Source organism: Humulus lupulus, chromosome 3 (assembly GCF_963169125.1).
Source record: "Humulus lupulus chromosome 3, drHumLupu1.1, whole genome shotgun sequence".
In the NCBI taxonomy this organism is placed as follows: domain Eukaryota; kingdom Viridiplantae; phylum Streptophyta; class Magnoliopsida; order Rosales; family Cannabaceae; genus Humulus; species Humulus lupulus.
In genome coordinates this window covers 5366705-5390045 of record NC_084795.1, presented here as the reverse complement: position 1 = coordinate 5390045, position 23341 = coordinate 5366705, and the positions used below count along the sequence as shown (strand labels likewise).

The 23341-nt window shown below is 38.1% G+C and overlaps 2 protein-coding genes across 2 annotated transcripts in view; both read left to right on the top strand.

The window, feature by feature from the left end:
* Positions 1 to 852: 852 nt before the first annotated feature.
* Positions 853 to 3958, top strand: LOC133821898 (LEAF RUST 10 DISEASE-RESISTANCE LOCUS RECEPTOR-LIKE PROTEIN KINASE-like 2.4). The gene is made up of 3 exons (XM_062254067.1): positions 853 to 1589; positions 1893 to 1931; positions 2747 to 3958. Exons 1-3 carry the CDS (start codon positions 938 to 940, stop codon positions 3835 to 3837), a joined length of 1782 nt encoding a protein of 593 aa, XP_062110051.1. The 5' UTR covers positions 853 to 937; the 3' UTR covers positions 3838 to 3958.
* An 18292-nt stretch (positions 3959 to 22250) lies between these two features.
* Positions 22251 to 23341, top strand: part of LOC133821893 (rust resistance kinase Lr10-like) — a 39418-nt gene continuing 38327 nt past the window's right edge. Inside the window, exon 1 of the mRNA XM_062254058.1 lies at positions 22251 to 23243. Coding sequence (XP_062110042.1) covers positions 22724 to 23243 — 520 coding nt within the window. The 5' untranslated portion in view covers positions 22251 to 22723. The remainder of the gene's footprint in view (positions 23244 to 23341) is intronic.

Below are 23341 nucleotides of genomic sequence, written 5' to 3'. Positions count from 1 at the left end.
CTCAAAAATATCATATTTTAATTTATTTTATTTTATTTATGTTTAAGTGTTTACAAACTGCCGTTAAATATAAGAATATTCTGTTAAATTTAACATAAAAAAAAAATAAAAAACCGTTAAAATAAAAAATTTATATTATCTACACATTTATATAGAATAGAAATGATTTTTTTTAAAATAAAAATTAACATTATGCATTATATATTATTGTGATAATGATATTTTATAATATTTAAATTTATATCAATATAAGTATTAAATATCTTGTCTTGTATTAAATATTATTATTATAATAATAATAATATTTTTTATCATTTGAATTTATATTAATATATTTATTAAATATCTAGTCATGTATTATATATTACTGAAAGTATAATAACATTTGAATTTATATTAATATAATTAATAAATATTTATTTCTATTAATTTTAAAAGTATATTTGATCAAATATTTAGAATATTTTGTTATAGTTAACAAAAATAAACCTTTAAAACCAAAAATTCTAACAATGTATATTAATATTTAAAAACTCATTTTGTGGACGATATTGAATCTATAACAGGCAACCAATTAACTCTTTGATTGCAGAGTCATTTGAATAAACATTATTTAATTAGCTTACTTTAGATTATCTAGTTTCTACGTTTTTCATTTAAGAGATGAAAAATATGTTTTGCCGTGATTTGGGGGGTTCAAATGAGCATTTATAATTAATCGACTTTGCAAAGCCAAGTCATGGTGAGTACTCCACAGGAGCATGGGAAACTTCGTGGTGATTGGGCAGTTTTGCTTCTTCTTACAAGGCATTTTCCTAGAAACTATTCACTCATAAATTTCCTTAATAATATGATGAGGCTTACCCAAAAAGGAGTACAAACTTCCAACTCCAACCTCTTTGTTGTTTTGCTTGACTGAGAAATCTTAGTTTTTGGGATGTTGAAGATGGCTCTGATTCCTCTGTTTGTTCTCTTCTTTCTCATCACTCATTCTGTGCTTCCAAGCTCCGCTCAAGAAGAAGTTGAGTTCCCTTTTAGCAATATGATGAACACTGAATGTGGGGTGCTCAAAGTGAAATGTTCAGAAGATGGACGGAGGATCCAATTGAAACCAGAAGGGCACTGGTATAGAATTGAGAACATCTCTTGGCCACATTCTATAGTTTCTATTGTCGTCAAGGACAAAGCAGAGCCCGAGGATTTACTCGATCATTGTAAATTGATGAATGAATACTCCCTTCCCAGCCCTACTGATGATTCATCGCTCTTCTCTTCCGATAAATTTACAGCTGAGAACTCATCAACGCTTTACAAATGCAGCCACAAGCACAGACACAAGCTTGGCGCTACCAGGAAAGATCTTTACCCAACTGAGTGCGGAGACTATGATTTCTACTGCATTCTTCCAAACATGAGTTTCCCATACTACAAACCACAATGTCAAAATATCACGCTTCCATTTTCTCTTCCACCTCTATTTCATCATGATCATCCACTTCTTATTAATGTCACTTTTCGATTGAATATAAGTCTCGAATGCCACAATATTCTCCCAAATCAATTTCAGTGTGCTTCACCCTCGCCAAAAGGTATTTGTATTGGAACACAAATCACAAATGTTGGGGACCCTCAATACTCATATATCCCTGTTTTTGTTCTCTTTCGAATTATGCATTTATAACGTGTCATATTTCAATCATGGATCCATTGCTTCATTTGTTAATGTTAATCAAATGCATTTAATTATATGAAATAATGGTATTCTAGAAAGATTTTATATTATTATTATGAGTACTGTGGCCATTTTGATTTTTATAAATTCCAATTCATCATATACGCCTCTCCCTTGTTTTATTTCATTATTGACTGACACTTTTTATTTCTTCATGAAGTTGTTTCAGGACTAAGCAAGCAACAAAAGTTGGGACTAGGTAAGAGTCCTATTGAATTGAATTTCTGATTCTTGTAGTTGTACATGCATACATACATATATATCATCTAAGCTCAAAGCTTGGAAATTATATCAATTCATGCCCCTGCAGATACTACATCTTACAGTGATTAGTGTAATCTATTTAAAATACCTCAATTCACTCAATGCATTATCCTTTCTTTTTTATTTATTTATTTATTTCATTATATCTATGGATAATCTATTTAAAAACCAAACATTGAAAACATCAACAGAGCTACTTATCAATGGTACATGAGTGTCCGGTTCTTAATTACACAATTATTTTAGAGTGATTAAACAAAGGAAACAAAACCCTCTCAAGTAATAATTTATTCTACTTTTGGGAGAGGGGTGCTACGGTTAACCTTCTATTTCTAACTTTTAGTCAACTTCCGACTCAAAAAAATACATGTGGAGTATATTTTTTCTATTTTTTTCACATGGAAGTGTTCATTGTAGTTACCGCATTCTTCCTGCAATTTTTTTTAAAAATCTGAATAATTTGCAGTGTCAAAAACATAATTCTTGATATTTCATAATATTCTAGTTTACCATGTGTGTTTGAAATAATATAAGTCTGTTTTCGGCACTATAAATTATTTAGAATTTTTCTAAAATTTGCAGTAAGGATGTTGTAACAATAACGAATACCTACATAAAAAAAATATTCCGGCATGTGTTTTTGGGAGTGAAAGTTGACTAAAAGGTTGAAATAGAAGATTGTTGCTAGCACTCCTCTTTTGGGTAATATTTGCAGTGAGAGTCCGTCATTTTCTTTCTTTCTTATTGCAGCGGTTGCTTTTGGTCAAATTGGGATACTTGTGATTATGTTGATCTACTGCTTTAGGAAGAAACATAATCATGATCATCAAAGTATTGAGGCATTCCTAAAGAACTGTGGTCCCCTTCAAATTAGAAGATACAGTTATTCGAATATTAAGAAAATGACAAACTCATTCAAAGAAAAACTAGGCCAAGGAGGCTTTGGTAGTGTTTACAAAGGAAAATTACATGATGGACATTTTGTTGCTGTGAAGATGTTAAATGAATTGAAAGCCAATGATGGAGAAGACTTCATTAACGAGGTCGCAGCAATCAGCAGAACTTCCCATGTCAACGTTGTCAGATTGTTAGGATTTTGTTTTGAGGGTGCTAAAAAGGCTCTCATCTATGAGTTCATGCCAAATGGTTCTCTTGAAAAATTTGTGTACGATGAAGATGAAACTAAAGAAAGTTATCAATTGGATTGGGAAACATACTATCAAATTTCACTTGGCACTGCGAGAGGACTAGAGTATTTGCATCGAGGTTGTAACAGACGGATTTTACATTTTGACATTAAACCTCATAACATCCTTCTTGATGCAGACTTTGTTCCCAAAATATCAGATTTTGGCCTAGCCAAAATCTGCACAAGGAAAGATAGTCTAGTTTCAATGTTGGGCCCAAGAGGTACTATTGGGTATATTGCTCCAGAAGTTTTCTCTAGATACTTTGGAGGGGTTTCCCACAAGTCTGATGTCTATAGTTATGGAATGATGGTTCTAGAAATGGTGGGAGGAAGAAAAAATATCAATAATAGAGTTGATAACATCAGTGAATTATATTTTCTGCAATGGATCTACGAGCGCCTTGAGCTTAAAGAACTAGGACTCAAGAGAATTATAAGTGAAGAAGACAATGTAAAATCGAGGAAGATGATTATGACAAGCTTGTGGTGCATACAGACTAATCCCTCAAGCCGACCAACAATGAGTAGAGTCATAGAAATGTTGGAAGGTAGCCCTGACTCCTTGAAAGTACCACCTAAGCCTTTCTTGTCCTCCCCACCAAGATCATCACCATCTCATTCTTCTAACACACTTGTATCTCTACAAGTATAGCATTATGTCAAACATATTTTGGATAGTATACAAAAACTGTATGAATGGAAGAACTTATTTAAAGAGCAAGCTGTCTAGTACAGTTTTTCAGGAAAATTTCAATTTTTTCTCCAAATGTTTTATTTGGGCCAAAATCTTATGGTGCTGTTCGGTAACACTTAAAAAAATAGTTTTTTATTTAATCAAGGGTTTATACCTTTTTGGACCCTGTGTTTTTTCCCATTACCTGTTTGGACCATGTGTTTTGACAAATTACTTTTTGGACCCTATGTTTTGTAAAATAGTTAAAATAGAACCCTGAACCCGATTTTGGTCAATGTTTTCTCAACTAAAATCACAAATAATTTACCAAACTAACAATTCAGAACAAAAATAAAATCATTCTGCTTAAAAACTGTGTTGTTATATTCAATTTTTTGTTCATCAAAATTGAGTTTATGGTTCTATTTTAACCATTTTACAAAACATAGGGTCCAAAAAGTAATTTGTCAAAACACAGGGTCCAAACAGGTAATGAGAAAAAACACAGGGTCCAAAAATGTATAAACCCTTTAATCAATTAAACATAAAACAATGTTTGGTAACTTTATTTTTATTTATTATTTTTTTAATTTTAATTAAAATTCATTAAAATTTGAAAATAGAATTTTTTTTCTCTTTGAAATTTGTTTTAAACCATTTTCGACTTTTTTTTCTTCTCTTCTTCAAATCGACACATCATTTTATATTTTTAAACAAAAAATAAAAAATAAAAGTTATCAAAAACATTTATTATTTTTTGTTTTTAAAAACAAAAAACAAAAATAGTTACTAAACATATTTTTATTTTTTTAAAATAAAGAAACAAAAAAATATATTTTTATTTTTGTGTTTAAAAAATTTTGAAACAAAAATTTTACCAAACACAACCTATAATTTATTGTTTTTTATTTAGCTATATCACATGTCTTGATAATTATAAAAGCGGTACTAGTTACCACATTTCCCTCCCCCAATGCATTAGCTTTTTATATTGGTGCGTGACATGAAAAGTTTTTCTTAATATAATTGTTTTGTGGGACATGAAAAGTATTATAGAATATTATTGGTATTTTTTAAAATTTATTCACTTTTAGGGGACGTGAATCGTATTAAAAAATGACCGACCACATATCACATTTTCATGTTAAAAAAAAAAAGGACACACTTTGCTGAAATGTCTCTCTGATTATACCAAAAATGTCACACATGGTTTAAAAACAAAACAATCTCATTTCTTCCTTCTATAAATTCAACACTTAACTATCTTTCTCAATTAATAAAATAAATTTAAGATTTTAATTTTATTAAATAAATAATTTAATAAAAAAATTAAAATAATTTTTAATTTGAACTAATAAATAAATGAATTAAATATATAATAAAATTAATTAAAATATAAAAAAATGATTTATAGAATTTGAAATAAAAAAATATTTTTCATGTTCCACTTTCACGGGTATTTTTTTAAGACTATAGATATAATGACCTACACACTTTGAGGGGTATTTTTCTCAACTATAGATATAATAATCTCCACACGTGAGAAAGATTTAATATCACCAATTATACATTTTTTATCCAATTTGTTTTCCATTATTCTACATTAGCTTATCCTAAATTGCTTCAAATTACCTTAGATTATAGAGTTTAATCTCATGTAAAGAAGCCAAACAAACAAATGCAACTTTAGAAAGTTGGATTATATTGTATGGTCAGGGATGGAAATGGGGCGAGTAATTGGCGGGGGTGCTCCCTCCGCCTCATCCCTATTTATCATTTTAATAATCTCCATCCCCGCTCCCATCACCACATATTCCTCGTCGGGGGTGGGGTGGAGAATACCCATTGGGGATGGGAATCCCCGCGGGTATCTATTTATTCAAAAATAAAATAAACAAAAATAGATTGCCTAAAATTAATATATATTACAGTATATTATCACTCAAAGTATTAAATATGTATAAATAAAATTAAAAATCTTTAAAAAGTTACTAATATTTTACAAAATCACATAAAGAAATATGTAAACTAAATTAAAAAATATTATAAAATTAATAAAAAATAAAAAGGGACACCATCGGGGCGGGAACTGTTATTCCTGTTCCCGCCTCATTTAATATTTGGGATTTGAAAATGGCCTCCGTCCCCGCACCGTTCCCTGTTTAGGCAGGGAATCCCCGCCCCATTAGAGGCGGGTACCCACATGACTTTGTCATTGTGGGGAAAATTTCCATCCCTATATATGGTTCTACCCAAACATATTATATATATACAAATGCAACTTTAGAAAGTGTCTGCTGTCTAATAACTTAGTGTCCACTTAATCATAAAATGACACTTATCTAGTTATGTTGACTTTTTAACAAATATCACACCTAATTAATAATTAATAGTAATATACAACTAAAGTAAAGATTATTCTATAAATTAAAATTTTCCAGTATTCAATTGTACAAGAGACACTTGAGTTGACTATAATGATCTCATCTCTCTCCTTTTTCCCACTTCTTCCTACCAAGCACATTTTTGGTTCTAGTTTTGAATTTGTTTCTTCCAACTTGGTTTCCTCTGTCCAATCATGTCTTTAGATTTTTCCATTCAAAACTCCTCACCAAAATAAGAAAAAATATAGATGTAAGCTTCAAATAAGGATAGAATACAATCCATACAAGACTAGGAAGATTGGGAAACAGTCATGGCCTCAGAATATCAACATCAGATACACAGTCATGACCGAAGGCTTGACAATAGTAAGTAAAATTACCGAAAAAAAAAGCTAAACTTGATTGCTGTCATTTATTGTAGTAGAACATTTCATTATGTTGACCAGCTCTAGTTGATGACACATATTTCTTGGTCCTCATCATGTTCACTAGTCCTTGTGCTTTTTTTTTTCTCATGCATCATTGTTCATTCATTACTCTCAATCTAACACCAAAAGCTATAATATTCAAAGCCTCTGTGAGAAAAACACGTAATAGTATTGTTGAACTTATTGAAGAGAGTTTGAAAAGCCAAAGAGTCAAGTCCTCAGCGCGGTCGAATACTCAACAGAGAATTGTTGAACTTGAACGCATTTACAAGGTATTTTCCTTGGAACTATTTTGTCATCCAAATTCCAAGTCAAGCAGAATAGCCTCTCCTTAATAATATGTTGTGGCTTAGCCAAAAAGGAGTACAAACCTCTCCTGTTTTGCATTAGAAATCTAGATTATTCTTTGGAATTAGAAAAAATCTATTCACAAGTGACTAAATAGTCTCTATATATAGAATTTTTTATCACCATTTGATTTTAAATTTTCATCAACCCCTTGGATATTATCAATGATAAATTTGGATTTTATGAAATTAAATGGAAGATTTGAGAGTTACTTGGGGAGCTACAACGTTCAAAGAAAAGATGCTTTAAAACAGAAACTGTCATGTTACTCATTTGTAACCCCAAGTAACAACTTTGATTACAAGTTGTCAAAAAGTCTCAACTTTTCTCTCGTGCAATTTTGTAACATCCAAACATTTATTGGTTGACAAAATAACACCCTAAGAGCATATAATACATTATAGCACATGAAAATTTAAATCAAGAATGTGTAACTCTATTAACATATTGATTAAAGTGATATTTTGGGAGTTACGAATCAGTAACCAGATTTATAACTCCCCATACTATGTTACAAATTGAAAAAATAGTGTTTTGTCACACCCACTTTTTTTCACTTATTTAATCAACATTATTAGACTATGGTGTCCCACATGGAATAAGTGTAAGAATATTGAACTATTAATAAGAACATGTGTAACTCCACTAATCACCAATTGATTTTTAGATGGAGTCTCATGATTCTTGTCATGGTATCAAGAGCCAATTCCCTAGCGGGCATTCGATCCACATTGATCCAAAGAGTGAGCCAAGCCGCATGAGATCCGCATAGTGCGAAAAGACACTTGAGATCCAAAAAAATAAGCGAGCTGAAATAAATGAGTCACTTGTGATCAGGTGATTCAAGATTGGTGAGTGAAAAAATCGCCACCATCTTGAGGGGGGATATTAGACTATGGTGTCCCACATAGAATAAGTGTAAAAATATTGAACCATTAATAAGAATATATGTAACACCACTAATCACCAATTGGTTTTTAGATGGAGTCTCATGATTCTTGTCAAACATTATATTATTTTGTAAAATAAATAATATAATATAAAATACAATTTTGAATAGATTTCCTCAAGACTAGGAAAACAGTAATCATGACCTCAAAGAGTATGATATAGCTCTATCTCAACAACAACTCAGGTTCTCTTGTAATGATTGTGAGAATATATATATATATATATATATAATCTTTGATTTAGTAAAGCAGACATATAGTGAATGCCAACCTAATAAGAATTGACAATGGTAATTCTAGTTAGCAAATTCTTACTTTAATTTGCCACTATTTATTAAGACATAATAAAGAGAAAATTTTAAATCTAGAATTCGGTTTTCGGTCCGGATTGGTGCGATCCAAAAACCGAAGTTCATTTTTTTTTTTAAAAAAATTCCATAATTTTTTAGAAAGTTTTAGTTAAAAAAATTAAAAATTTTGGATTGTTGGAATCCATTTTTGTGTTTTTTTAAAACATAAATACACAGAACACAGTTACATTCACAACTTTAAAAGTTTGAAAACATAATTAAAAGTCCATAAACATAACATAACCTACATATATTTATAATTTCGGTCGGTATTGGTTCAAACTGGTCGGTCCACAACGATTTTTCAAACCGATCGAACAGTGGTGGTTTACACCGTTAATGGTTTTTTCGGTGTTCAGTTTAATTGGTTTTTGTTTTTTCGATGTTCGGAAAGTCGGTGTACTTGGTTTTTTTAGTTTTTCAGATTTTATGCTTAACCCTACATGCACCTAGTATTATGTTGACCCTGATTTTGGCCAACTGACATGGAGTCAAATATGCTTGATTTGGACAAACACGTTGGAAAGAATGTGATGACGAAACAATAAAGAACACAAGAGTTTATAGTGGTTTGGCCCCAGAATCTGGTAATAACCTACGTCCACTTGAATTGTTATTGATATAGGATTCAAAGGAGTGATCAAAGAACTAGGGTTCAATGAGTTTCACCAACCTCTGAAGAACAAGACAATATATCAAATAGGATAACTCTAATATCCAGTGATCAGAAAGCAAAAAGAAAGAGGATCCTTTTCCCTTGAGCCCTCCTCTCTATTTATAGGCTCAAGGAGGATTTACATTAATTTGTTATAGATATTATTTCCTAAATAATAGGATACTCAGGAAATCACGGGAGATAATTTCGGATACTATCATAACTGCATAGGATCTTTTCCGCGTATAGCATGCGTACGACCAGGCTGGTCGTATGAAGAGATCGAACGTCGTGACAATAGATGTCTTCCTGGTCGATGGTCAAGCACGAATTCTGCCAGATGTTAGCCACGTGTACTAAATGTTTGCCATGTCATCCATGCTTATTTTTTGGATAACATTTTCCCCCCAAGTTTGTTTAGTGCGACCAGCAATAAAGAAACTTTAAGGAAACAACCGTTCATATCCCCACGATGTCTGTCAGGATCCCCGTGCGTTTTTTAAAACCGTGACATAATTTTGTCTAATCAAGCCTTTTCAGTTTTCAAGAAACAAATTGATGGCTTATACACTTCCCCACGTTTCGAGAATTAAAAGTAATGATTGCTACTTTTTGGCCATACCTTGGTCCCCATAAATACCTTCTTTTTCTTCTTTATAAAATTTTGTATCCTTCAGGGGCTGCTAACTCTAACTGCTGGCTAGCGCCGCGTTGGGGCGTTGGTTTCTCGCGGAAAGAATTTTGACTCTAGGCTTGCTCAGGCTAAGCAAGTACTTGAGGCTGACAAGGACAAGCTGCTCGAGGAGAACAAGGAGCTGTCCAGACAGTACGAACAAATGTGTGAGGACCAAGCTGTTCTCACTAAGGAGCTTCAGGACAGCCAAGAGGCCTTGAAAAAAGCCAACGAGGACCGGAAGAAATGGAGGGAAAGTTCTGTACTTGTTACCCAAGAGTATAAGCAGCTTGGACTCGATCTGACCGCCAGCAGGGAAGAGGCGAAGAAGCTCGAGGAGCGAGTGCAGGAGCTCGAGGAGGAAGGGGCCAAGAGTTTGAAGGGGTACAAGGAAGCTACCCACCTCTGCTTCTACGAGTTATGGAAGCACAACCGGGAGGCCAACTTCAACTACTTGTCCGAGCGGTTGAAGAGGAATCTGATGGCGCAGTGCGCCATCCAGTTGGAGGCAGAGGAGAAGGCTAAGGCTAAGGCTAAGGCTCCCGCTCCCGCTGCTGATGCTGAAGTTGGTCCTCCTGCCGACTAGGGCACTCCCCCTAATCCTCAAGACCCTCCTGCTCAGTAAAATTTTTTCTTTTGTTTTGTTTTTATGGCCCACAGGTCTGCTTGTAAAGACAATTTATTTTTATTGCTGCAAGGGCAGCTTTTTTACTTATAACTGAACAATTACATCCGAGCAATACTGCTCGCGGTGCAAAAGCTTTTTACTTTTAATTAAACAATTACATCTGAGAAATACTGCTCACAGTGTAAAAGATTGCCTTATTGATATTATAATGTCTCTTTTTATTATAATATCTGTTCGCATGACCGAACTTAGCATAGTACTTTGGTTTGATTTAACAAAACATAAATTTTGAAAAATACTCTAAGTACCGTAGCATGCTTTCACTCATTTTGTTCATGTGTTTACATACCCTTTGGTATGCTTTGCTATCGATGTACCTTATGTGCCCCCCAAGTGATCGAGGAGCTTTAGGTCCTTGGTCACTTGCCTTGACCACGACCTGTGCGAACATTGATGCTCGGGAGGAAACGTAACACTTATAATATAGCAAAACAACACACGTAATGAACAAATACTTGTAAAAATAAATGTACAATGGTTGGCAAGAATGACTGGCTGCGCACAGTCCCTTATAATCTCGTATTAAAAATGGACTAAACATGTCTTTACGAGTGATCTTAAATAAGATCTTACACTTATAAACGATTAGCCATACAACGTGGCTAACCCTTTTTCGAAACTTGTAAAAAGTAAAAATTTATACAAGCCAGTCCTTTAAAAAGGACTGTTCATTGGTAGTACTTGCGCAGGTGTTCACCGTTCCAATAGCGTGGAACAATCCATTTAAGCGTGCAAGTTTGTAGGTGCCCGGATGAAGGACTTCTTCAATCTGGTAAGGTCCTTCCTAGTTTGGTCCGAGCACTCCAGCAGTGGGGTCGCGGGTATTCAAGAAAACTCGTCGTAGCACTAGGTCACTGACGTTGAATTTTCTTTCTTTCACCTTTGAGTTAAAATACCCGGCAACCTTTTGCTGGTACGCAGCAACTCGGAGTTGGGCCCTTTCTCGTATTTCTTCAATTGAGTCTCGGGATTCCATCATCAGTTGGCTATTCTGGCCCTGGTCGTATGTAAGGCGCCGATGTGAGGGGGGATCTAATTCGACAGGTAACATAGCTTCATACTCGTATGCCAAGGAAAACGGGGTGTGACCTGTCGCTGTTTGATGAGAAGTTCTATACGACCAGAGGACTTCAGGCAGCTGTTCTAGCCATGCTCCTTTAGCGTCTTCAAGTCTTTTCTTCAGGGTGTCCTTAAGCGTTTTATTCACTGCTTCGACCTGCCCATTTGCTTGTGGATGCGCGACTGAAGAAAAGCTTTTGATAATCCTGTGCCTTTCGCAGAAGTCGGTGAATAAGTCGCTGTCAAATTGGGTTCCGTTGTTTGAGACAATCTTTCGAGGCAAACCATATCGGCAAACAATGTTCTTGATGACAAAGTCAAGAACTTTCTTGGTCGTTATGGTAGTGAGTGGTTTAGCTTCGGCCCATTTGGTGAAGTAGTCGACTGCTACAACTGCATACTTCACTTCGCCCTTTCCCGTTGGTAGGGATTCAATCAAGTCTATACCCCATACTGCAAAAGGCCAAGGACTCTGCATCTGTTTTAACTCATTTGGAGCTGCGCGTGGGATTTTGGAAAATCTCTGACACTTATCGCACTTTCGCACAAACTTCATTGAATCTTCGTTCATAGTCGGCCAGAAATAGCCCTGCCATAGAATCTTTTTCGCCAAACTTTTCCCCCCAGCGTGATCCCCGTAGAAGCCTTCATGCACTTCCTTCATCAGTTCCTTAACTTTCTTTGGTGTAATACATCTGAGCAGTGGCATGGAATATCCCCTTCGGTATAGAGCACTGTCGATCAGTATATACCTAGCAGCCTGCCTCTGAAGAGTTCTGGCCCTGTTCTTATCTGCTGGTAGTACACCATTTGTAAGATACTCCAAGTAAGGCGCCATCCACGTATCTTCCATTTAGATTTCCATACTGGTTTCATTTGCTCGTATGCTTGGCTCGCTCAATCTTTCCACTGGCACAATATTCAAAGTGTCAGCATCTTTTATGCTCGCGAGTTTGGCTAAGGCATCCGTGTTCGAATTCTGATCCCGAGGTATTTGCTGGAGGGTATACTTAGTGAACTGGGCTAACAGGTCTTTAGTTTTGTTCAAGTAGGCCACCATTTTTAGGCCTCGTGCTTGATATTCCCCTAGAACTTGATTCACTACCAGTTGTGAATCACTGTAAATATCCAGCACCTTTATACTCATGTCTTTTGCCATTCTTAATCCAGCGAGGAGTGCTTCATATTCGGCTTCATTATTTGACGCTGTGAAGTCGAACCTAATGGCGCAGTGAAATCGATGCCCTTCTGGCGTTATCAAGATCACTCCTGCTCCCGCGTGAGATTCGTTTGACGACCCATCTGCGAATAACTTCCACGAAGGAGCTTCATCTTGAGGCTCAGGCGCACTAGGCTTTTCGCACTGCTCGTTATCTGGGAGTTCGGTGAACTCTGCAATAAGATCAGCCAAGACCTGTCCCTTTACTCCTGCTCGCGGTGAATATGTAATATCGAACTACCCCAGTTCGACAGCCCATTTCAATAAATGCCCAGCCGCCTCTGGTTTTTGGAGTACTTGCCGAAGGGGCTGGTCAGTTAAGACGGTAATGGGATGGGCTTGGAAGTAAGGACGTAGCTTCCTTGAGGCCAAGGTTAAACAATACGCTAACCTCTCAATGGGAGGATACCTCAGTTCTGCTCCGATTAGCCTCTTGCTTACATAGTAAACCGCTTTTTGTACGCCTTCTTCCTCTCGTACTAGTACTGCACTAGCAGCAACTTCAGTGATCGCCAGGTAAATGAACAAAGTTTCTCCTTTGATAGTGTTATCCCCAAAAATTGGAGATCGATGACGTGGCAATAGAGGTGACAAGTGGCAGTGCATGGTCAGTAAAAGACACATTAATAGTCAATAAATATATTAGCTCCTCAGAGTTGTGATAAAATTTTGATTGGCTTGAAAAGTGTCATGACCGACCAGGCATGACTTTGTCCGACCAGTAGTGACATTAGTGCCCAGGAGTGACATACTGCCCAGAAATGTCATGCTAGACCAGTGTGCCATGTTAGACCAGAGATATGGCATGCTAGACCAGAGTGCCATGTTAGACCAGAGATATGGCATGCTAGACCAGAGTGCCATGTTAGACCAGAAATGTCATGCTAGACCAGTGTGCCATGTTAGACCAGAGATATGCCATGCTAGACCAGAGTGCCATGTTAGACCAGAGATATGGCATGCTAGACCAGAGTGCCATGTTAGACCAGAAATGTCATGCTAGACCAGTGTGCCATGTTAGACCAGAGATATGCCATGCTAGACCAGAGTGCCATGTTAGACCAGAGATATGGCATGCTAGACCAGAGTGCCATGTTAGACCAGAGTGCCATGTTAGACCAGAGGAGTGCGTGTCCTACCAGCCAAGTGCGTGACTGTCCAATAGAGGTGTGTTCGACCAGATTGAAGGTGATATGGATCAACCAGGTAGAACAGACTACGTCAAGATTCCCAGAAACAGCTTCAACAAGAATCGGTCTTGGCATACGCGGGAATCTCTCATTCTTCCCACGAATTAGGGGTTCTGTTACATTTTGAATATTTGTGTAATTTAAATGTAATCAATATAATAAAATATCCCGATTCTAGGGGATATCAGATGTATGATCCTAAGCCTATAAATATATGGCTTATGGGATTAGAAAAGGGGCTTCTTCTTCTTTGGAGACTTTTGGGAAATTTTGGGTCTGAGTTTTCTAGAGAGAGAAAGTGCTTGTATTCTTGTAATCTGTACTCAAGAAACTCAGTTGGCTCAGTTCATCTGATCTTGAGTACAGATCTATAATCACAACTCTAAGTGGATTAGGCTATTACCAACACATTGGGGCTGAACCACTATAAAAATTGCGTGTTCTATTTACTTTCTGTTAAAAACTGTCTGTGTCGTTTTATTTCTCTTGAATGCTTTATCGTTTTTGACGTTCTCACGTCGTTGGCCAAAAACGCGGTCAACAGATAGGCTTTGATAAAATAGGAGGTTGTGCCATATGGGCTTTTAAGGCCTGAAAAGCTTGCTCGCAGTCTCCTGTCCATTCAAACTTCTTGTTGCCCCTAAGTAGATTGAAGAAAGGGACGCATTTATCCGTTGACTTGGAAATAAATCTACTTAGGGCTGCAATTCTCCCAGTTAAACTTTGTACATCCTTGATCTTTTCTGGAAATTGCATGTCGATCAGGGCTTTTATCTTGTCGGGGTTGGCCTCGATTCCTCTTGAATTAACAATGAACCCCAAAAATTTCCCTGATCCAACTCTGAAGGAACATTTGAGAGGATTTAGTTTCATCTGGTACTTGTTCAATACATTGAAACTGTAACGCCCTGGTTGCCCCAGAACAGTTACGGTGAACGGTGAACCGGAAATTTGACTCATTGCCTGAGTCCTTTGGTTAAAAACGTGTTCTAAGTGTTACTAACAGGTTAAGGTGTAAACTAGTAAAAAGGAAAGGATATGTTTTTATTGATACATAAAACTGTTCATGGGCCCACAAGAACATTTACAAGTTATTTACAACCCAAAAAGGTCATTACAGTTCCAAAATTTCAAACCCCGCCGACCTAAGCGGCAAAAATAGGGTAAACCTCCTAGTTCCTCTAAGAACTCCTTGGCCGTGGTGGTCAAGCGGCCGCATATGTACACATCACCACCTAAGCTCTCCACTCAAGGCTAGGTGAGCTTTTCTTTTCCTTTACCTGCACCACATAGCACCCATGAGCCAAAGCCCAGTAAGAAAACATAACATTATATGTAAACATCATCAAATGATTATTATTATAATCACACATAGTTCATAGCTTTCAAACAGATGAGTGAATATCACTTGAGGTTCTGATAAACCATACTGAGTGACTGACAAGCAAGTCACTAATTCAAATGGAAGAGTGGCTACTAGGTAAGCCACTAGCCTTCAATAGGTTCTGGTAAACCATACTAAGTGACCAACAAGCAGGTCACTTATTCAAATGGAAGAGTGGCTGATGGGTAAGCCACTAGCCTTCAAGCGCTTATAATACTCCTCGAACTTGAGGTCAGTCTAGCATTAATGCTCTTTGAGTCATTCAATGCAAAAAGTCGATTAGATCTAATCTTTATTGGCTTGCGTTGAACACGCTAAGGCCGTCCTGACTAATGAGTCAGCCCATTGTGACCAGTGCCCAGTACCACTGTCGAACCTGACTAATGAGTCATAGCTTCACAGTTTATACTAGCACCTTTGCCAAATCTGACTAATGAGTCAGTTCAATGCACAAGTGAGCAAGATTTGCTAAGCATTCCACAATCAATTCATGTCCACATTTATACAACCAACATGCCTCAAGAATAACCATGCATGTCACATTTGGGGCGTAGTTTTCTTACCTCTGATTCGAGCTAGAATGAACAAAAGAACGACCCTTGAGAACGGTTTAGCTTTTAGTCATTTAGCGGTTACCTAATCATAACACATTATAGGATACCATCAATAACATGATAATCAAAGGTTCTCAAACCAATATCTAGCCTCCAAGAGATCAATCCAAACTAATCCAAGTAGTAGGGACACTCCCGAGGCCTAAAACTAGGTTCCCGGGGTCAAAATGAGCAAACGGGGCGAAAACTGGGCAAGGGCTGCGGCCCTAGCAACTTGGGTCACAGCCCCCAGAGTTCCCTGAGACAAGGGCCGCGGCGCCCAGCAAGCACAAAAACTCCACCTGCTTCTTCAAGGCAGGGCCGCGGCACCCCAAGAACAGGGCCGCGGCCCTCAACTCTGGGCCATTACCAAACGTGTTTTTAACACTCCAAAGCCTCCACAATCATACCTAAACATTCCCCAATCATCAAAACAAGATTCCCAAGCTTCCCAATGCTCCAAAACCCTCAAAACCCAAGGTTCAAATGGATCTAAAACTCAACAATTCACCAAGTCCAATTCAAAGCTTAGAAACTCTAAAAACTCAAAACTTTAAACTTAGATTACCTTCGATTAGGTTGTTTTATGTCAAATCCTTCGGTCAAGAATCTTCTAATCTTTCCTAGGATCGCTATGCCTCGATCCTCGCTCGATTCCGACTCCTAGAACTCCAAACTTCTTCAAATATGCTTCGGGTGGCAAAAATGAACTAATGAAGGAGAACGAGAGGTTTTATTAACGTACGTTCTATCTGACAGCTACTTCAAGCTTAAGTAACCTCAAATAAAACCTAATGCTCGGGGTCCCGAAAATACCCCCTGGGACATTATAGTCAAAACCTCCAGAATTTCATCCCGATCTCAAATATTTCCAATTTATCATCAAATAAACATTCTTATTACCCCAAAATTGACCCCGTTATGACAAAACCGCTAATCTACTAAAAATGACCGTCTCATGCCGAATAGCTCGAATATATCTCCATAATAATGGAATCTCATTCACAAATCACATCATGCACCCAAATACACAAATTTACCCTCAATGGGCCAAATTATCAAAACAGCATAGTATATCAAATGTGGACCCACATGCATGCATATATCATTATATCATAATATAATTCACATAAACATGCATATATTCATTTAATGACGTAATTAAACAATTACGGCCCTCCCGACCAACTAAACCGCCACTAAACCACATCGGAGAATTCGGGGCATTACAGAAACACTCTTGTAAATCCTTCACATGTCCTTCTGCTTTTTTCGACTTTACCAGCATGTCGTCCACGTACACCTCCATGTTTACCCCGATTAATTCTTTAAACATGTGGTTAACCAATCGCTGGTAAGTCGCACCTGCGTTTTTCAGTCCGAAGGGCATTACTTTATAACAGTATAATCCCGTATCGGTCTGAAAGCTGGTGTGATCCTCATCAGGGGGATGCATGCTGATCTGATTGTAGCCTGAGTATGCATCCATGAAGGAGAGGATCTCGTGTCCTGCAGTAGCATCGACCAACTAGTCGATCCTTGGGAGTGGGAAGCAATCCTTCGAGCAGGCTTTATTGAGGTCTGTAAAATCCGCACAAGTTTGCCATTTTCCGTTAGGCTTGGGAACCAGTACTATATTAGAGACCCACGATGGATAAAACGCCACCCTGATGAACCCATTCTCCTTTAATCTTTCAACTTCTTCTTTTAAGGCTCTCGATTGATCCTTATCGAGCAGCCTTCTTTTCTGTTGCACGGGTGGAAAACTCTTGTCTATGTTCAGGACATGGCTGATAACTGCAGGATTTATCCCAGCCATGTCTTTGTGCGACCAGGCAAAGACTTCCTGGTTTTTCCGCAAAAACTCCACCAGTGCATGCTTCGTGGTTGGTTCTATGTTTTTCCCGACCTTCACGACTTTGGTCGGGTCATTCTCGTCAAGTTGGACCTCTTCTAGGTCCTCGACGGGTCCAACATTTTCTTCAAAATCCCCAAATCGAGGATCTAAATCTCTATCCTCACTTTGGGCAACACCCTATTTGGTGACTTCATCACCGGATTGGGCTTGTGTATCAATTGCCATCTACAACCTATCTGGGGGAGTGCTCTTTGATGTTCCTTTCTTCGCCTTCGTGACTGAGGCATTGTAGCACTCCCTGGCCTCCCTCTGGTTTCCCAACACACGTCCTACCCCTGCGTCTGTCGGGAATTTCATGGCTAAGTGCCCTATAGAGGTGACGACCCGTAGATCAACCAGTATAGGCCTCCCAATGACGGCATTGTACGCTGAAGGACAATCGACTACTATGAAAGTAGCGAGTAATGTCCTGGTAGCAGGCGCTGTACCTGTTGTCACTGGTAGTCTGATTGACTCTGTTGGGGCGAGTCCCTCACCAGAGAAGCCGTATATTGTTTGGTTGCAGGGCTCTAGGTCCTTAACGGACAACTTCATGCGTTCTAGCAAAGACTTATACAGAATGTTCACCGAATTTCCTATATAAACTAGCACTCTCTTCACCATCATATTGGCCATTTGGATATCCATGACCAGCAGATCGGAATGTGGGAACCGAACATGTTGGGCGTCGCTATCAGAGAAGGTCATTTCGCCCTCTTCTAACCGAGCCTTTTTCGGCGCGCGGTCATCCACAGTCATCATCTCGATGTCCTGGTCGTGGCGCAGAGTCCGAGCATATCGTTCCCTGGCCTTTCCGCTGTTTCCCGCGAGGTGCGAGCCTCCGCAGATGGTTAACAATGTGCCAGTTACGGGATCAGGCTGCAAAGGTGGCGAGCGTTGGCGTGTAGGCGCTTGCTCGTTGCCACCTGGAGCTTCTCGTTGGGAATTTCTCGAGGCCCGTATATATCTTCTCAAGTGTCCTTGTCTAATAAGGAACTTGATCTCATCCTTCAACTGGTTGCATTCATTGGTATCATGTCCATAGTCGTTATGATAACGACAGAACTTGGTAGTGTCTTTTCTTGAAATATCCTTTCGAATGGGAGCAGGTTTCTTATAAGGCACACTGGAACTCGTGGCCTGATAAACCTCTCCCCGAGACTCAATAAGGGCAGTATAGTTAGTGAACCGAGGTTCATAACGATTACCCTTGGCTCGTTTATTGTCAGAGGTGGAAGGCTCATTGTGTGGCCGTTTCCCCCCATTCTTGCCATTGCCGTTGCCGTTCCCGTTTCCTTTGCCGTTGCCGTTGGGCTTGGACCCATTGGCGGCTTTGGCGGGCTCGACAGTCCCCTTGTCCTTGCCTAGGGGATTTCGTTCGTTGGCGAAGGCATCTTCGAGTTTGATGTAGCGATTAGCCCGATCCAAGAATTCCTGGGTAGTTCTATACTTGCAGGAGGGAATTTGAAAAACCACACATGTGCGGCATCAAAAAGTATTGCAGGGAAGATCCTGCACCAAGCGTCTTCGGATACTTTCTGAATGTCCATTTGTATCTCAAACTTGTTGACGTGAGATACCGGGTCACCATACCCATCAAAGTTCGGAAGCGTAGGCATCTTAAACTTGCCAGGAGTTTCTGCCATAGCTATCCTCTGGATGAAAGGAGTGCATTTTCTCCTATCGTGGTCGATATAAGATGTTCTTCCCCTGACCAGCTGCTGTACCGCCTGGTTGAGGGCATCTATCTGGGCTTGCACGGCGCCAGGAATCGCCGTGGCCTCTGGTGCTAGGGGGACGTTCTCGTCTTGCCGCTCCCAGCGATCGTTGAGTACGTCTCTCAAATCCTCGTCTCTCCTCCGCTGCTCGCTATCTCCGAGCCGGTTGAAGACGTTATTTTGTCTGGGTTGCCCCCCAGCGTCCCGTCTATCGGGTTGGTCATCCCTAGGCGGCAGGCTTCTGCCTCCACCCCTTTCTTCATTCCTCCAACCGGCATTTCCTCTGCCTGAGTCGGCCTCATTATAACCATGGTCATCTCTGAATCTTGATTGGCTATGGTGGGATCGACTGTTACCTCGGTTGCCTTCCCGGGATGGAACCTCCTGAGCGTTAGAGGGTGGTCTGCGTTGGTCGGTAGGTCCTCGTGCATTATCATGCCGTGGGGGGCCTCGGACTGCAGAGCCTAACTCTGAGTTCCTCCTGTTACCAGGAGGACACTGTTCTCTGCTCGGAGGGTTTGGCTCATCGCCCCTATGGCGTCTAGGACTGCGAGGCAGCTGCCCGGCCCTATTCTGCCTCTGCTACGGTGGATTACCACGACCAGCTTGGGATGGAGGCTGTGCTTCAGGGTCCCTTAGCGGGACATCGTCCTGAGGCGCCGGTGGCTGCTCGGGCCTTTGTGGGCTTGAGAGTTGGATAGGCGGGCTAGGATTGGGACCCCTGTGGGGTGGCCCATTCGCAGGTTGATCAGGCTGCGAGGCAGGCGCAGCCTGATTCCTAGCCAGTTGTAGGGCTGCCTCGAGGGCTGCCATGGCCTTCCTCTGGCGACGGTCCATCTCCGCCTATCTTTCACTCAGCTCCAGGCGCTGCCGTTCAATTTCTTGTTGCTGTCGCGCCATGATTTCGGCAGCACTTTCCTGGCTGGCCCTCAGATTGGCCAGTTCATCCTGCAATACCCCTAGGGTATTCTTCAGTGTCTCGGAGTCCATTTCTTCGTCATCAAATTCCAAATGTGGCTCATCCTCAGCCACGTTTGGAGGAGGAGGAGGCGGGTGAGATGGTGCAGCGCCAGCCGCCTGTCCAGTTTTCTTAGTAGTTTTCGCCATTGATCTTTCAATGATAATGTATCAACCTCTCAATGAAAGCACCAGAATGTTGACCCTGATTTTGGCCAACTGACACGGAGTCAAATATGCTTGATTTGGACAAACACGTTGGAAAGAATGTGATGACGAAACAATAAAGAACACAAGAGTTTATAGTGGTTCGGCCCCAGAATCTGGTAATAACCTACGTCCACTTGAATTGTTATTAATATAGGATTCAAAGGAGTGATCAAAGAACTGGGGTTCAATGAGTTTCACCAACCTCTGAAGAACAAGACAATATATCAAATAGGATAACTCTAATATTCAGTGATCAGAAAGAAAAAAGAAAGAGGATCATTTTCCCTTGAGCCCTCCTCTCTATTTATAGGCTCAAGGAGGATTTACATTAATTTGTTACAGATATTATTTCCTAAATAATCGGATAATCAGGAAATCACGGGAGATAATTTCAGATACTATCATAACTGCATAGGATCTTTTCCGCGTATAGCATGCGTACGACCAGGCTGGTCGTATGAAGAGATCGAACGTCGTGACAATAGATGTCTTCCTGGTCGATGGTCGAACACGAATTCTGCCAGATGTTAGCCACGTGTACTAAATGTTTGCCATGTCATCCATGCTTGTTTTTTGAATAACATATTAATATGTGGGTATATTTATTTACGTGAAGAAATCTCACTAAAAAAAATAATTATGTACGTATTATATACATTTAAAATTCATATCTCTTCTATATAATAAGTGTGTAGATAACGGAAATTTTTTGTTTTAACGGTTTATTATTTTTTTAATGTTAACTTTAACGGAATATTCATATATTTAACAAAATATTATTATATTTAATTGTAGTTTGTAAGCACTTAAAGTTAAATAAAATATATAATTAAAAAAATTAAATAGGATATTTTTGAGATATTTTACAATGATAATTATTTAAAAATAATAAATAATTAAACAAATTAAAATTGAATATTTTTGAGATATTTTACAATGATAATTATTTAAAAATAATAAAATCATACGTTTTATAACTTAAATAAAATTTAATTAAATTTAAACTCATTTATTAGAATAATATCATATTAAATATATAATATAATCTACTGTTAATTAGTAACAAATTGATATTTTAAAAATTAGCAAGAAATTTAAATTTAAAATATACGTATAATATTTAATATTACATTAAACATATAATATATAATCTTTTGTTGTCACTTCCAAATTCAAAAATTAGAACAAACATAAACTTAAACAAAAATAAATAAATTATTTCATTAAAATATTATATTTATTTAAAATTTATATGAAATTAATATAAATTTAATAAAAATAATTAATAAATTATATAAATAAAACTAACAAAAACGTGCAAGTTTGTATCTAGTAATAATAATGTATATCAATATTTAAAAACTCATTTTGTGGATGATATTGAATTTATAACTCTTTGATTGCTGAGTGAAATGAATAAACATGATTTAATTAGCTTACTTGAGACTATCTATCTACGTTTTTCATATAAGAGATGAAAAATATGTTTTGCCGTGATTTGGGGGGTTCAAATGAGCATTTATAATTAGTCGACGTTGCAAAGCCAAGTCATGGTGAGTACTCAACAGGAGCATGGGAAACTTCGTGGTGATTAGGCAGGCATTTTCCTTGAAACTATTCTCTCATAAATTTCCAAGTCAACAGCCAGGTCAAGCAGACTCTCTTCTCTCTCTCCTTAATAATATCATATGATGTCCCAAAAAGGAGTACAAACTTCCAAGCCTAATATGATATCTGTTGTTTGTTTTGCTTGCATTAGAAATAATCTAAATTTTTGGGATGTTGAAGATGGCTCCTATTTCTCTGTTTGTTCTGGAAAAAAATTTGCTGTCCCCAATTTCCTATCCCTTCTGTGTCCCACCAATTAGTTTAAGACACCTCATTTATTTATTTAATATATATTTAAATTATTTACAACTTTCTTTTTTTCCAATTATATTAATACTATAAATAAATGATGTTTCTTACAATAATTGGTGGGACATGGAGGAGATAGAATATTGGCGACAGCAAATTTCTTTTCGTTTGTTCTCTTCTTTCTCATCACTCGTTCTGTGCTTCCAAGCTCCGGTCATGAAGAGATTGAGTTCCCTTTTAATAACAATACGACGAACACTGAATGTGGGGTGCTCAGATGGAAATGTTCAGAAGATGGACGGAGGATGATCCAATTGAAACCAAAAGGGCACTGGTATAGAATTGAGAACGTCATCTCTCAGCCACATTCTATAGTTTCTATTGTCGTCAAGGACAAAGCAGAGCCCAAAGATTTACTCTATCCTTGTAAATTGATGAATGAATACTCCCTTCCCAGCCCTACTGATGATTCATCGCATTTCTCTTCCTATAACTATACAGCTGAGAGCTCATCAACGCTCTACAAATGCAGCCACAAGCTTGGCGCTACCAGGAAAGATCTTTACCCAACTGAATGCGGAGACTATGATTTCTACAGCAATCCTCCTGGAAACACGAGTATCCCATACGAGCAACAATGTCAAAATATCACGCTTCCATTTTCTCTTCCACCTCTGTCTCATCATCCAGATCCTCCACTTTCTATTATTTTCACTTTTCGGTTGAATATAAGTCTCGATTGTTTTGGTTGTGACGTGGGAGGAGGGGAATGCCACAACACTACTCCCGAAAATCAATTTCAGTGTACTTTTCCCCATCAAAAAGGTATTTGTATTGGAACAAAAATCATTCATCCATTGCTTCATTTCATTGTGGCTTTATTTGTTAATGTTAAACAAATGCATTTAATTATATGAAATAAT

What these genes read in the sequence shown, in the direction of transcription:
- LOC133821898 (XM_062254067.1), top strand. Translation starts at nt 938, where the DNA reads ATGTTGAAGATGGCTCTGATTCCTCTGTTTGTTCTCTTCTTTCTCATC. An exon ending in TGCTTCACCCTCGCCAAAAG is followed by an intron (nt 1,590 to 1,892) that starts GTATTTGTATTG and finishes TTCTTCATGAAG; the next exon opens with TTGTTTCAGGACTAAGCAAG. An exon ending in GCAACAAAAGTTGGGACTAG is followed by an intron (nt 1,932 to 2,746) that starts GTAAGAGTCCTA and finishes TTCTTATTGCAG; the next exon opens with CGGTTGCTTTTGGTCAAATT.